The sequence below is a fragment of the Crinia signifera genome, chromosome 11, assembly GCF_055691185.1.
Source record: "Crinia signifera chromosome 11, ASM5569118v1, whole genome shotgun sequence".
Classification (NCBI taxonomy): Eukaryota; Metazoa; Chordata; class Amphibia; order Anura; family Myobatrachidae; genus Crinia; species Crinia signifera.
In genome coordinates this window covers 37435355-37451635 of record NC_139227.1, presented here as the reverse complement: position 1 = coordinate 37451635, position 16281 = coordinate 37435355, and the positions used below count along the sequence as shown (strand labels likewise).

At 45.3% G+C, this 16281-nt stretch overlaps 1 protein-coding gene across 4 annotated transcripts in view; it reads right to left on the bottom strand.

Annotated features, from left to right (window-relative positions):
- Positions 1-334: 334 nt before the first annotated feature.
- The window catches only part of ZFPM1 (zinc finger protein, FOG family member 1), an 87774-nt gene continuing 71827 nt past the window's right edge, over positions 335-16281 (bottom strand). For 3 of the 4 annotated variants that reach the window (XM_083165159.1, XM_083165160.1, XM_083165161.1), the window contains exons 6-11: positions 11194-11293; positions 10893-11102; positions 9321-9545; positions 7618-7713; positions 5061-5210; positions 335-4162 (exon numbers count right to left, since the gene is read on the bottom strand). In XM_083165159.1, the coding sequence (XP_083021285.1) occupies positions 1917-4162; positions 5061-5210; positions 7618-7713; positions 9321-9545; positions 10893-11102; positions 11194-11293 (3027 nt within the window). In that variant the 3' untranslated portion in view covers positions 335-1916. Of the gene's footprint in view, positions 4163-5060; positions 5211-7617; positions 7714-9320; positions 9546-10892; positions 11103-11193; positions 11294-12179; positions 13222-16281 lie in introns of those variants that run through there. The other variant, XM_083165162.1, reaches the window with a different exon arrangement.

Below are 16281 nucleotides of genomic sequence, written 5' to 3'. Positions count from 1 at the left end.
CAAGGCATGCTGGGATTTGTAGTTTGACAACATCTGGAGAGGCACAGGTTGGCCTGTCCTGCATTAGAGTGTAATGAGAACCTTCTTTAACCCTTTCAAGTCCAACGTCTAGTCAGGCTCAACAGCCCTAGCGCTAGTAGCAGATCCAATGGTGAGCCACTTTAAAATAAGAACATTAACATCGTTCAACATTCAATGTAACCCATTTTTTAATTTAAAAAAAATGACAATTACTTTAAACCAGACTTTTTGAATTGCAAAAAATAAAAAAGAAATGGACTGCAAAAGGTTAAAGTGACAGGAGATTGAAATTAGTCAAGAATTAATCAACATGAACACATAATATACACAGGCTTTATTATATACAGAATTATACACACTTGTTAGTCACCAGAAATGTGTGTTTTTATTTGTGAATCAGTGCTCCTGGTATCTATATTAATATATAAATATATTTAAGGACTATTTTAAAACACAACTTTTTTTTCCAGTTTTGGTCATATATAATGCCATGTAAAAAATACCCATTTAAAAAAAAAAAAATCTTGGTAGGGATCAGACGGAAGGGTGTCAATACTAACTGGTTGCTTCATATAGTGCTTTTATCATTATTCTCCAACGGTTGAACATCCATAGTTTTAATGTGTCACATATTTCAGCAACCCTTCGGTCATAAAAGTTATAAGTGCCCTTTATTTTTCGTACTCATGGACCACTCCAAAACAAGACTGGCTATAAACCTATTCTCTGACAGCACCTACCATTTACCTGTAGCTTGTAGGAGAGTTCCTCGTTGGTTCAATGTTAAACTTGGTTTAATCACTATTTTATTTTTTAAATGTAGATAAACTGAGTAAATGCACCTGACTGCACAGATGGTTATTTTCTTCTGGAAGAAGAAAAAAAAAAGATAAAATCCTAAATATCTGGATACAACTGAAACAACGTATGTCTCGAGAAAAAAAAAAGAGGAAGCAGTAGGTAACGGTGGTTTTTGAGGTTGTTGGAGATATTGTACACTTCATCTCTTAGTACCCACTGCACGTATCACCACCTTCTGTCTTAAGATCCCAAAGAAACGCGTTGTGCTCTTAGACACCTAGTCTGGTTTTCAGCCCTGAGAATGATCATGATCTATGACAATATTTGGGCTGATGGTCCTTCTCAAAACAAGCCTAGAAACTTAAAATAAAAATATAAAAAATGTCTCCACATTATACACCATGCCTCACTCGCCACAATACAATTGTAACTCCATTGTTACTGGAAAAATCAAATTATTTTCCAAATATATAGAGTTTTCACTACAAAAGAGAAAAAAAATGAGAAAAACCTAATAGGTTTTACCTCTCAACTTTCATTTAAATACAGTTCAAAAATAACTTACTAAAAAAGTTATTCCCTCCCCAGCCCTGTAACAAGACTTCTGTCTTTACGGTGTTCACTCTTTGTAACAGTTATTGTGCTTAACAATTGGGAGGCGTTCACCAAGTAACTGGACGGAGAGTCATGCAGTCTTCATAAGTTTCAGTAACAAACAGCATGGTCTTGAAAGATCTTAAAACGAGTTGGGCACTCAGGAACGGAATGCTGTCGGTTAGAGAATGGATAAGAGAAGGGACTCTCTAAAGGGTTACGTGACCATAGTTCATGATGTGCTCATGCCTAGTGGGTAGGATATCCATGGTGCCTTCAGACAGCAGAAGTCCAGCAAAATGGTCATGACCCACCAAATAGAAGACTGACCACCCAACTAAGTGTGTCACTTGGACTGAGATTTCTACTTACACTGGTATCATTTGTTATCCACAAGCTGCACTTGGAACAGTACAGATCATACGGAAACCCTTATTGTCCCCAGTTAATCAGTCAATTTAGTGCTTTAAAACCACTTCTCATAAAATCTTCAAATAAGTTTATTTTACATGTTCTGCAGCATGAGAAGAACAATAGTATTTTTTATGAGCAATGAAAGTCGACAGACTACTGAACTTGATGTTGCAGAGTCGGCAATATCTGTGGTTCCCATTGGGCAATGGAGATGTTAGACCAGCCTTTGGGGGTTGCATTGCTTTGTCCCCAGGCAACAGCGCATGAGTGGACACCCTGAGTCCATCTTCCCTATGGTTTTCCACCAAAGGATTTAGAGGAAGAGCTGGAGAGCTTGGCAACAAGGGTCTAGGGGTGCTGGTCAACACTGACCGCGGAGTGGTAGTTGAAACCGGACTACCACTGGCTGATGAAGAGGAGGAGGAGGTGGCATCTTTGTTGTTTGTATTGTCTTTTTGGAGCCCGGTAAGTTGCAGTGGAGAGGACGATGAGACAGGGGGACTAGGCAAGCTGCTCTCTGATACATTACTTGGTTGCACCCGAGCTGGTAATAAAACCTCCATGACCGTGCCCTGTAGACGGTGACCTATGGTGGGTTTTGCCAACAGAAGGCCATGGACACTCCTGAAATGTTCAAGTAGGTCTCCTCGAATGACCACATTGGGAGGGCAATACGGACATGTGGCTGTAGAAGATGGAGTTGCTTCTAGTGCTGCAGTGTACTGCTGAAGCGGTTTGCAATCCGGAACAGCTGTATACGGCACAACGAGCGGCTGAATGGTCTCACTCACTGATGCTGGACTTAACGTGGCTCTTCTCTCCACTTTCACTCTCACAATGTCTTCCCCAATCTTTCCAGCTGCATTCGAGGGGGATTTAATTTTCTGAAGCTGCTGCAGAGCCTTTTGTTGCAAAGTAGCTGCAGGACACGAAAACTTCTTATGTGCCAGGTAGCTTTCAAGGCTGTTGAAACTGATCCGGCATGCAGTACATTCATGGTAGTCTGCCAAGGGAACCACAGCAGCAGCTGGAGAAGTCAACGGTGCTTCAACCAACAGACGAGGCTTTTTGCTTAGGTCGATAGGCCCATCCGCAGCATCTGGGCTGGAACTGGGTGAGGGCATAGCAGGAGCTGGTATAAGGCCTGGCATGATGGGTAGCAATGATGGGGCATTTACCTCTGCTGGAGTTACGCCATGGATTTCGTAAAGCTTCCGGCGTTTACGTGTTCTCGGAGCTGGTTGAGGTGTGTATGGCAACCCAGGCTTGTTGATCCCACTGCGTCGCAGAGGTGGGTCATGACGTGATGCGCAGTAATAACGCTTGTGTACTACATAAGTGTCATGTCTGCTGAAACAGATGTTGCAAGCTTCACACACGGTTCGTGTTGGATCTTCGACTGGGTCTTCCACCGAGCTAGAAGTCTGGCTGCTTTCACTATTATGTCCGCTCCCCGCTGCTTCGTTTTCTGCAGCGACACCCTCTTCTACTTTTATTGACACGATTGGGGTGCTACTCTCTCCTTCAGCTTCCTCTTGAGGTGGGGAAGTCCTCTGATCATCAACAACAGGTAGTGTAGAGGTTCCAGGAGCTACAGCCGCCCGTACAGGCACCACCTTCACTTTGCGGCTGTTGGCCGGACTCTCGTCTGACACGTGTCTCCCAGAGCAGTAAAGTCTCTTGTGTACATAGTAGTTATTGATATTGTTAAAAGTGATTTCACACTCAAAACAAGTAGCACCTTTGGGTGCGGGTGCCCCTGAAAAGCCGGTGGAGGTAATTGCTTGTCCTTGTTTCAAACGGCTGTGTACGAGTTCTGACATCTTCGCTAGGATCTCAGAGGCCTGCGGAACTATGGCTGGAGATGCTTCATGGCCAAAGACATAGTGTGGCATGATCACCGTCCCGCCACCAGCTGCTGCTGCTCCAGGCTCACTAGGGACAGGGCTTGATCCAGGGGTGGGACTGGAGATTTCAGTTTTCACTTTCACAGCAGGAGACGCTACCAATGACGCTCTGTCGCCAGTTTCACAGCCGGCAGCGCCAGGATCGCTGATTGCTTGTTCTGGTTCCGGTTCTTCTTTAATTTTGACTTTAAGAGGAGGTTCCTCACTACCCGAGGAGGACATAGGCGACTTAGCATCACCATTTTTCAAGACCTCAGGATGTTGCTCCCTATCAGGATCTGATGGGGACTTGACAGAGTGCGGGGTGAAAGGAACAGGAGCAGTAGCGTGAATGAGTGCGTGTTGCTGGAGAGTAGGGAGCCCATCAGCCAAGAATCCACAGAGGCTGCAGGTCAGAAGACTGGAGGTTGATGCTGGAGTTACAGCTGTGGAAATGTTAGAGGAGAAGTTACTATGGAGGTTCTACAGAAGGAGAAACTTAAGGATCAATATCTTTCTAAAATGAAGATTCCAGCCATGTTGCCTAGCTTAGACTGTCCCTATAAGCATGGGGTAAGGGGGAACATCTCTTACATCTCGTAGAGAGGCTAAGGCAGACATATGGCAGATAGTGGGGTATTCGGATTTAAAGCACAAGAGCAACAATGGAATTACAATAAAGAAAACAGATGTGCACAAGTGACCTGGAAAATAAACCTCTCAATGTCTCCAAGAGACATTTTCAATTATCATGGTTCATGAGTCTGCTCATGCTTAATAAACATATTATTATTTAGCCTGGGAGATGTTCTGATCCTGCAGCTGCTGTGTACTATGCTGGCACCCACAGCAGTATGAATGAGACTGTAGCTCATCAGTGAGGTACACAGTGCCCCATGCCTCAGAGTAGCTAGTTCCTGCCTCTGGTTCTGTACCACTAACTTACGATAATCAGCAATGTATTGTTCCCCATGGGGTTAGGAGCCTTGTTACAAGCGTGTATACAGCAGAACCGGATGTGGTCAGTATACTAACATCGGAATCCTGACCACTGGTACTCTAACAGGGGCCTGCGCAAACAAGTCCCTTGCGGGCTCGGGTGGCTTGTTGCAGGCTCTATTCTCCCTCTATGAGAATCGTGGACCCCCCACGAGGGAGAATAGCCCCTGTCAGTCGGTATTCCGATGTAGGTATACTGACCGTCGGGATCCCAACTGTCGGCCCTTCATCCGGCACCTGTGGATCCTTCTGCTTCTCCTAGGCCCAGTGAATTACATCAATTTCTGCTTAATAAAGACCACTTTTATACCGGTGAATCATAGGGAAGCGCCTACTCATACTTACTCTGATTTGCTGGCTTGGCGGAAGGTTGCGTTTTCACAACTGGATACACCTCGACCTTGGACCCTGGTTGGCAGATCATGTGGTTGGTTACCAGATGGCTGTACAGAATGTCACGGGTGGTGGAGATGAAACCACAACCATGGCAGACACCTGAGACAAAAAGTAAAGGAGACTTAGAACAGGGTCACTCCTCAGTTTCAGGTATTCTATCAAGTCACGTTGTTTAGTACAATCAGCCCTCGAAGAAACCACAAGATTAATTTCTATATATAGCCCCCTCCAACATTTATGCATTAAAAATGGTGAAGAACTATGCATGGGCAGTAATGCAGCGAGGCATTGATTCTGCCAACTTCTGGAACAGAGCGGCCAATACGCAGGACCATTCGTACATAAAGGAAGCTGCTCTGCGGATTGTGAAAGGAATCCGCTGTTTCAGAAATGCTATAAGTGCTAGATTACGTTCAGATTTGGTGGCCGTGGCTTTTGGCTAAAACCAACGTCCTCTTTATCAAACCAAGGGGTGACCACAAGCTGGTGCGGAGTGGATTAGGACACGGTCCTCCCAACAGACAGAAATGCGGCCACATGCCGGGAAGTGGACCTCTCAGTACCATTATGTAGGGCTTAGCATCGACCAGCAGATGATCCACAGAACATTATGGAAAGAGCAGAACATGCCACTGTTGGAAACAAACACGCAGGACTAGAGCCGCAGCGGCTGAGAACATGGCCAAGTAAGCTTAAGGTCATAAAAGAGTTCAGCAGAAAGATGAAGGATCTTATCTTATTCCATTGGTGGCATGTAGAAAGGGATGTATAGGGCAGTATAAGTATTGGCATCTAATACTTTATACCCCAAGTTGGAGCACCTTACCCGACATATTTTCTTTTACACTTTAAAATTACATTAGGATGTTCTTAAGGCATAAGAGAACAATAAACAAGATTTTCATATTCAGATCAACAGCATAACAGAGCTATTATGGCAGAATAAGGGTTACACCAGTGGTTCCCAAACTGTGCCGTGGCACCCTGGGGTTTTGCGGAGCCCTTGGTCGGACCAATTCAAATTATTTATGGTTATTGTAATAGGCAAGACCAATGCTTGTGGCTTCCAATCATAAAACACGTGGATAAACAGATGCAGATTCTGTCCCTCGCCACGTAACTCATTATAAGGATTACCTACAAAAACACAGTTTATTTCATTTAAAACATTTTTCTAAGGATCTCAATAAGAAACTTTTGACCTAGGAGTGACTCGAATAAATGTCTGATACGCTAGGGCACCAGGATTCGCAAAAGTTTGGGAACCAATGGGCTACACTGAAAATAGCCCATTAACACAAGAGGCAGAGATCTTTTATCCACAGGGAATACACCTGCACTGCAGTGAGACTGAAACCCCTAGAACAGGCATAGGCAACCTGTGGTTCTCCAGCTTTTGTGCTAAAACTGTTGCACGGCATGCTGGGACTTGTACTTTCAGCACAGCTGGAGGGTCATAGTTTAGCGATGCCTGCTCTGCCCTATTCAAGGAATAGATCTCCTACCTTCACTGCTCAGCAACCAATCGGTTGCCAGTTCTTTTGACAAGGACCATTCCGCCCCCTCCCTACCTTAGTGTTGGCAGGTCATATTGAAAAGCAACAGTAGTTTAATTACCGTTTGCTATTTGCAAATATATAGTGTAAAATGCCTAATTTATCAGTTCCCTGCCCCATAATGCTACAGTCAGCAGGTGCACAGGAAATAAACACCCCCCTCCAACCAATGGGCCTACACACGGGGAGATGTGCTGCTGAGCTAGATCACTCAGCACACAGCGATGGAGAACACTGGCCCTTACCGGCAATTATAGATTTATCCAGCATGCTGGATATTAATCGCCGGGCGATAGCGACGCTCTGGGAAGCGTATTGCTATCGCCCCTACACACGGAGCGATGTAGGGCCCCATAACGCAGCATCATTTCTGATGAGCTTCCTAAGCTTGTACGTATACGGAGCGGATTCTGCAGTGGACGGATCTCTATGCACGGATATAAATGATGACCTTTGGGGGTTATTCTGATTCACTCGGAAAGGCACAATGACTGGACAAAACCATATGCACTGCATGGGAGGCTGATGTAACATGTGCAAAGAGAGTTCGATTTGGGTGTTTTATTGTTTCTGTGCAGGGTAAATACTGGCTGGTTTATTTTGACACTGCAATATAGATATCAGTTTGAAGTGCACATTGAACTCTCTCTGCACATGTTACATCAGCCCCACCTGCAGTGCACATGGTTTTGTCCATTAGAGAGTGTGAGAGTGATTGTGCCTTTCCGAGTGAATCAGAATAACCCCCTTTATCATACGGAAACTGCATTATCATCGGGTAGTAAATTGGGTTTCCGCATCTGCCAGAAAACACGGCCCCTTTGTGTCCGACTCAGTCAAAAATATTTGAGCAATTTATATTTATCCTCTGTATATACATTGCAGATGTAGTAGTTACTATTTCCCTTTATTGCACAAAGTGACATGGCACGGAGGGTGGGCCCAGTTACCATTGAGGGTGTCCGTATGAACCTTGAGGTGGCGTTCGCAGTTGGCTTTGGTGGTGAACGCGGACAGACAGATCAGGCACACAAAGGGTCTCTCGCCTGTGGAAGATAAGAGCATCAGTTATTCAGCCTCTCACTGCACCACCCCGGCTCATCGTTATCACAAAGCCATAGGAGTACGCCGCACTCTGATTAAGATGGGATGATTGCTTCCTGTGATGCTAATTCATCTGAAGGGGACACTTTGAACAAACAGATCGGTCTGTATTATAAGGTAGGAGGAGGCCGCAGATGAAATACTTCTCTGATCAGGGCGTTTATACATAAGTGTCCAACTTAACCCCTTCCGTAAAAAGCTGCAGTACCCATCAACCGCCACAGGAGGTCATCCCCCTATGTAATACATAAGGCTAGCAGAGCAACTAAGGGTTAAATCAGTCTGACGCTCGAAAGCCTATTTTATCTGCCGATCTGCCCATGTGATAAGCTCGTCTGGAAAGTATCCTTAAACCACCTCGGTTCTACCATGCTGCGGGCTTATTGTACCCTAGCGATTCCTTATTGTCCCTATCCTGTGTAATGCGGAAATAAATGCAGGTTTATGTAGATACTTCTCGTTAATGGCGCATTAGTAGTCTAATTCCTAGGTGACAGAGATGCCAGTGGTATTCCTAGCAAGTGGAGATGGACTGAGCAGTTTTTCTAGTTGTTTAAATAGGAATTCTACCACTAGAACTGGATGCACCTGTTAGCTGGTGTGTGCAAGGTGTGTGTCTGCTTTAATCAGGTTGAAGCTGAAACTGGTGCTAGGGAAATCTTAATTTGATAATCTCCACATTAAATTAAGTTCAAGCAGGTTAACTAATTTTAAAAGTGTGTGCACATTAGATGATGAAACAAGCGATATACATAACGACCATTGTTAAAGATGTGTTTGTGCACAGCGAATGTCTATGCGCTAAATCGTTAATGATGCACGCTCCCGCAGCGATGTTCTCTGTCATCTGTACATGCAGGATGATGGAGGATATCGTTAGAGAGCCATGCTGGGGAAGCAGGTATTCAAGGGGAACACTATATATATTGATATAAATAAAACCACTGACCAGGTCCAGCAAGGAGGAGGAAGAAACATGCTAAGGATTACCTGCTGAGGGGTAACCTCAAAGTCCTGACTCCTCCTCAGTAACAGGAGCCATGTGCTGCAATGTAACATTACCTGCAGCATCTGGCTTCTGTCACTGTGTAGGAGCCAGAACTGCATACAGCCTGGTCTCCAGGGGCAACCTGCATCTCTGGCCCCTTGGAGTGAGGAAAACGGTTTCTGGGATTCAAGAAGATGCTTTCCACGAGGCCACAGCATCATCCCGCAAGGCCATACCCCTTTTCTTTGGCATGTAAAGAACATGCCATCCTGCATTAGGTGCCACCAGAGGTAGCGACACCACAGCACTGGCCCGAAGGAAATTGCAAGGAGGTGATTTAATTTAACAGGTTTCTGCCTCTCCCTGCTGGATCATGAGTACAGGGCACCAGAGTTAATGTATGGAGGAGTGCACAATAGTCTACAGAATATGCGTGCACTATATAAAATGAATGGTAATAATGATAATGATTTGCCCATTCATCTTAATGGACTGCATTTACCACAGATGGTTGGTTTGCAGGAATTGTGCTACCGGGCCCGCTGCCACCGCCATACTCACCGCTGTGGCTGCGCATGTGAATCTCCAGCGAGCTGGCACTGGGACAACTCTTCTTGCAGTGAGGAAAGGGACATATCCGCTCATTGGGGTAGGTGTCCTTGGGCTTCTCATCCACCGAGGGGGAGGTGGAACTCTGGCGGCTGGCGCAGTAGTACATGAGATGCGCCTGCAGGTTCCGCTCACTGCGATACCAGATGCCACAATCCTTACAGGGGAACACGTCCTCTGAGATAGAGAGAGAGGTCATCAGGGTGGAAGATGTACCAGAAGAAGCAATATTACGGCATGACCGAATACTGATCAATAAAAGACAATACACTATAAATCTGGTTCCTTTACCCCTAAAACGCGCCCATCGCTTCCTTGGTGAGTATGTGAGGATCTGCAGAGATCTCTGAGGCATGAAATGCCTTATGCCTCGGTTATGTCACCAGCAGAGGCGCATTGACCCTTTGAGTGCCAACATCTCTCTGAGAGATATGCAAAATATCTGCTGAAAATGCCAGCGTCACTCACATTTGTTATATAAATTCAAACAAAAAAATGTGTAAAAAAGGTTATATTTCCTATATACGGTAACATTACAGGTCATTATGATGAATAGAAATGGTTGCTTGCCAATTGTCACACCTATTTTTAAAAATTCAATTGGCACTCAAAGTAGTAAGCGAGGAGGGGGGCTCATGTGAAGTCCAGGTCTCCAGGAAGATGGCACTCGCCAGGGACGTTACTAGGGTGGGGCGGACTTTGCCACCATGGGGGGGGGGGGATGGGGGGCAGATTATTAGTTAGACAATCAATAGATCGACCCCAAAAGGTCAACATGCAAATAGGTTGAAGGGTGAAAAGGTCGACATGGGAAAGGTCAACAGGGTCAAAAGGTTGATAAGAAACATAAAACGGTCGACATGAGTTTTTCACATTTCTTTGGTGTCAATGTCGACAACTGTCAACATGGACCCCCAATTAGTGTCCCTCTTTGAAGCTCGGCATCTCCTGATTGTCCCGTTTCTTTCCCATACCCCTTCCTGTGCTATGTAGCATTCATAGGCTTAATATAGGAGCTCTTTGTTGTTCGGTCACACTGTCCTTTATTACATTTTGGGGTGCTTGCCTGCTCGGGATTCACACCCATTGCCTGTGGTGTTGCAGTCAAGACACTCTTTTCAAGAACTATCTGACCCTGCATGGAAGGATGGAGACTTCTGGCTGATTGGGGCTAACATTGTATTTCTTAAAGGGGTGATCAGTGTTTCAGCTGAGCAGATCTATGTGGTGTGTAACTATAAGGGTTTGGATGTATGGCTGCACATTGCATGGATCTGCTCAGATGCAATGATGGTTATTTATTATGGAGTACATGTAGCTTAATTAGTTGGGGTCTTGAAGCTTTTCTTCATGATCGGACAGCTTAATGGGTGTCATGTTTGGGTGCAGTGCAATAGGTTGTGGGTTCGAGACCTGAGTGTTACAATATATTGAAATGTAAGGGGTATTGTGATTGATATGTTAAAGGAATGCCACTAGTTCGCTGGAACCTAGATAACTGCGTGTGGTTCATCTACTACTTACTGTTCACAATGGCGGTGGCCAGAATGGCAGCCATGCCCGCTTGCTGAGGTAGCAGCTGGAACTCCGGATGGGGGTTGGCTTCCTGGGAGGTCTCACTGGGCTCCTCTTTCACAGTGAAGTTGGGGATGGCCTGAGGTTCTGCCATGAGGAAGGCTCTGATGACCTCACCTTGCTGTATGATCTGTGAGGTCTTGCACCAGATCTGGTCACCTGGGCACAGAGGGGGGTGATGGTGAAAGTTACAAAAACAATAAAATATCAGAACAGGGAACGTGCCACAGAGTTCTGCCCCGAGACTCACCTTTCCGGTACAACACAGAGTTGGCTTCTAGCTCACATGGGACCAGAGTAATGTTTTTCAGCCAACAGTCATCATCTAGGTCCAGCGAGAGTGCGACGCTCTGCAGACAGAAACAAAAATGCCTGTTTAAAGCAACACTAAAAGTTGGATGTCAAGGTGCCAGGAGCGCGACACTACTGCGCACTTTATCTTTTCACCCTGTATTGGGCACTCATTTGTTCCTACCCAACAGTCAGCCCCAAGTCTGGAATTTTATAGTTATTATTAATAGTCCATTTACTATACAAATAAGCAAGATGTCTACACGTGTCATTTAGCAACTGGCCATTAGGTGGCGCCCTTCTCCTTTTAGATACCAATTTTGCAACATTTTTCTTTCCTCTTACTTACCACAAAGATCAAGTGTGAGAAATGTCACTGTGTTGTAATTTATTTTAGACTAAAGGGCCCATACACTGGTCAATTTACCTGCAATTTGGGTTCTTTTTATTTGATTGCAGCAATCAAATCGCAGGTGACTGACAGCAGGTCCGATGCAATGTGTGGTCCCATGCGCATCGCACCAGACCCTCGGAGTCACCCCTGCTGCAGAAACAATCCCTTGGATTGCTTCTAAACTGGGCTGGCTTGGCTGGGATTGCATGCAATATATTCCATGCAATCCTGTGGGTGGCTCAAACCCAAAACACACACAGAGTTACATGCTGCCCTGAGTCCTGTATGGCTAATAAACATCTATTTTTTTTTCCTGCCATTTAAATCCCACTTCTGTCACATGGACACAGAAATCAGCTACAAGATCAGAGGCCATATATACTAAGCTTCAAAAAGTGATATAGTAGAGAAATAATGCACCAACCAACCGACACCTAGCTGTCATTTCTTTTTTAAACGGCCTTTAGGAGCTGATTGGCCGTTACCTAATAACTCTCTACCTAATCTCCATCTCAGATGCACAGAGAATATTCCCCCCAAAACATGCTCACTGTATTTATTTCCTAAAGCCATTGATTTGCAGCGGTTGTACAGTAGCCCAGCGGCAGCAGCACAGGCCTCGCATCTTCCCACAGAATACAGTCTGTTCAAGACGATTCAGCTTTTCCACGTCTCTAATGAATATTAATGAGCACAGAGAAAGAGAAATTAATCTGCCTGATCCTCAGATGGCTGCGTCAGTAACGATATGAAATCTAATTATTCCTTCCAATATTTCTAAGACCCTCTAACCGAGAGGAGCGCTGGCGCTAGTCAGCTCTGGCTTATCACTGTGACGAGCCGCATCTTGCCGGCACGATAAAGAGTGGAGCTGCTGATGGTGCAAAAAAAAAAAAAAAACATGAGTCGGTTAGTTGTCTTCGCCTTACCCCCACCCCCCACCACCGGTGCCGTCTCGAAACGCATTACACAAGAACGGCCTATGTGATGTCATGAGCAATTAGGGGGAAACAAGAAAAAAAAATTCCTGTGCCGGAGAGATATTCTCTGCTTGGAGTTTATGGATCCAGTCGCAGTTTAATGCTGCTTTGCATAAACAAGAAGTTCCCCTCTTTTCCTGCCAGAGAGAAATAAGCTTATAATGAGGAGTTGGGGACTCTGCATCTCCAAACAGCGCTCCTCCGTGTCTGTGACAAGATGTGTTGTTTTCTGCTGGAACAAAGAGGTCAGTGTCTCCGCTCTGAACTTTGCCTGATACCATCAGAAACTCTATCTCTGCTGCATCCGCTGTACGGCTTATCCTAGGAAGGTGCGCTCTAAATCCTGGCAGCGCTCATAGGCGAGCCGCAGAGGACAGAACGCGGGTGGGGGCAGCCGCACATTCCGGATAACCCCCCCCCAGTTCCTGGTGGCTGGTAGAACCCAAACATTATTTGTGACCCCTTAAGCAACTTTGTACTCCTACAGTAAAGAAATCAGAGCGATTATAACAGCTAATAAAGAACCACTGAGCCAAATGTATCAAGCTTCAAAAAGTGATAAAGTTGAGAGTGATAAACCACCAGCCAATCAGTTCCTAACTGTCATGTTACAAGCTGGGTTTGAAACAGGACAGGAAGAAGCTGATTGGCTGGTTGTTTATCACTCTCCACTTTATCACTTTTTTTAAGCTTGCTACATCTGGCCAATTAACTCTAAAAAAAACAGGCGCACGGTACACAGAGCAGCTACCAATAACCGTTACATATAGAGCTATAAGGTCCCATCCCATATTGTATTATAAAATTATATTTTCTATGATATTCTCCTCATATCTTACATGTTGTGCAAAACATGGCCGACTGCACCATACGGAACGTAAACAGATTTTTTTTTTTTTTTAAATCCCTGCAGTGTAATATTTATTTATTAACAGTTTCCTATACAGCATAGCAGGTTCCGTTGCGCTTTACAATTAGATATAGGTATAAAACTGGGTAGTTACAGTCAAATGGTAGGAGGGCCCTGCTCGCAATAATATACAGTACTTCATTAACTGGCACATATAGGGCAGTAGCCTATTGAATAGGGTCATTTTTCACACGTGTTGAATTACCCATTATGGGGTGATAACACAGAGCATATGGGATACGTTCCCATGTGTTATTGGATGAAACCCTAACCCTTTGCGTGCCCCAGGCAGAATCCAGTTTACAGGGCTAATTGAATAGGCCCCGGGTAACCCTTTAGCTGTAATAATTTACCGATAATTGAATACCGCTGTCATTATAATAGCAGAATAACATAATCGTATAGCAGCCACCGGCCTTGTTTTACAGGCTTATCTCCTCAAATGCTTTCCCATTGAGAAGTCCAATAAGGTATGTTCCTATCATTATGCATGGGCCGTTGAGGACCACTGGGCCTACCTCAGCATGGGTCACTAATCTGAGTAAACGCAATTAGAGCGATTATTGGCAGACCGCACGGGTGCAGCCTTTGTGTTGCACGTGAGGTCAAACTGCAAATGAAAATAGAGACCACTTTGCAATCCAGTCACAGTTTGACTGACAGGAAGTCAGCATTTGTGGTTGGAAAAAAGGCGTTTTGTGGGAGCGGTCGGAAAAACGCAGGTTTTTGTTTTCTGGGGAATTTCTGACATCAGCGCCGACCATTTTAAGCCTGTCTGTGTCACAGATTAGTGGAAGCCTCGGACTTACTCATATCTGCACAGATCGTAAAGTCCAATCACTAAATCTGCACATGCATAGTGCTTTGCGAAGCTTGCGCAATTTGTTTTTTTGCTTGCAGTCCACTACGTATCCTCTATGTAGCGATCCAACCTGGTTTAGCCCAACTCTTAGAGAACGATCAATGATTATTTTTGTTTGATCTCTCCGCAAACTCTAAATGCGTAGAGACCTTACACGCTCCTCGCAAGCTTGTGGATATAGAATCCTGTAAAAAATGAAGAGGATCATTTGGTTTTGGTCTAGGTCTGGGTGTACAGAGAAAGTGTTAATGTGCTTGGCTACCCGCTGACAGGCACATAGGACAAGGCTATCTAACCCCGGGGAGGATGTGCGACAATTAGTGGAGAGGAGGAAGAGGGGAATTGAAAAAAAAAATTATAATCAGCCTAAAGGAGAGAGGAGGAGGGGGGGGGGGGAGAGGGGAAGTTTAAAGTGCGAAGGATGATCCGATTCCATCCTGCCCCTCCTAGGGATGCACAGATAGCAGGGGGTGGGCAGAGATGAGCTGGGCTGCAAACCATCAAGACACCCGATAAGGGCAGGACAATGGTGGAAAACACTAGCAAAAATATTTAGACAATAAATGAAGTATTGGGAAGGCAGGGCGCTATCTACCAGGAATCAATCATTTGGCTGTCTTCTGTCTGGACAAGTGGCGCCATTAGATCATAACTCCCCAAACAGGGGAGATAAGGGGTTAATGAAGGATTTCATTCTGCAGAGATAACGGACTCTATCGCTATCACAAACCCAGCTTGCTCTCGTCTAATATTTCCAGCTCCAACCTTAAAGCGGAGGAGATAACGACCCTAGCCACCCCCCCCCCCACCGCCGCCTTTGTGTAAGATAGGAAAAGCTCAGATTTTCTGTTCTATTCGGTTCATTTTGTCCCTGGAGCAACAGTCTCCCGGTTTTAACCCCTGTCCCGGGAGGCATCGCTGTCCTCTGCCAAAAATAATCCGTATCTCCAGAAAATCGCGCTCCGTTACCGCCGAAAAAAAAAGAAGATAGATTAGGCGCTCATTAATCTATTGCGGAAGTTCACTGACACTGCGGCGCCAGACAGGAATATTCAATGCAGCCGCTTACGGTGTGAAATAAGAAGTTAGGACGTCCACATAAGGAGCGTCGTTCCAGAATCATGAGCCGGGCGGAGGGATTATGAAATATAAAGATATAACGGAAAGACTTAAACAAACTGCACGTATTTTATGAGCAAATGCTGGTTTCTCATGAGGACACGTGGGAACAAGGCCCCAAACGTGGTGACTATTCCAGATGGGATGTTGCTGTGGGCAACCAATCAGGTACTATCTATTATCTTCTCGAAGGTGCTACATAAATAAGAAGATTATAATTGGTTGCCCATAGCAATATCCCATGGGAAATAGAACTCCCATTTTAGTCATTTTAATGGATGTGCACTAGGTGGACATTGATAAAATGTCACATGATAATGGTCAATACATGTGAACGTCGACATGACTTTCACAGTTTCTCTCTTTTTTCGGTACTCTTTACCTAGAACGGCGCCCATCGGGGGGATCGCGGGCAGTACATAAACGGCCGCGACGCGATGCCCGCGATCACCGCGATTTTCCCATAGGGAACAATGTTAAAAAGTCAGATTGATCGCGATTTTGCATTCAATGCCTCAATGCCCGCGATTTTACCATAGGAATCAATGTTAAATGGGCTACAGAGCCCAAATAGGCTCAATTAACCCTTAAATGTCACCCCAATTTTTTTACGCCACCCCACGATCCACGCCAACCCGAAGCGTGGCGAGCGCAGCGAGCCCGCGAGGGGCGGCGGTACGCGTCCTCCGACCTTTTCATGCCCTACTATCCACGTCGGCGTGGAGTTGAGAATAGAATAGTGTGGCGAGCGCAGCGAGCCACCGAGCCCGAAGCGTGGCGAG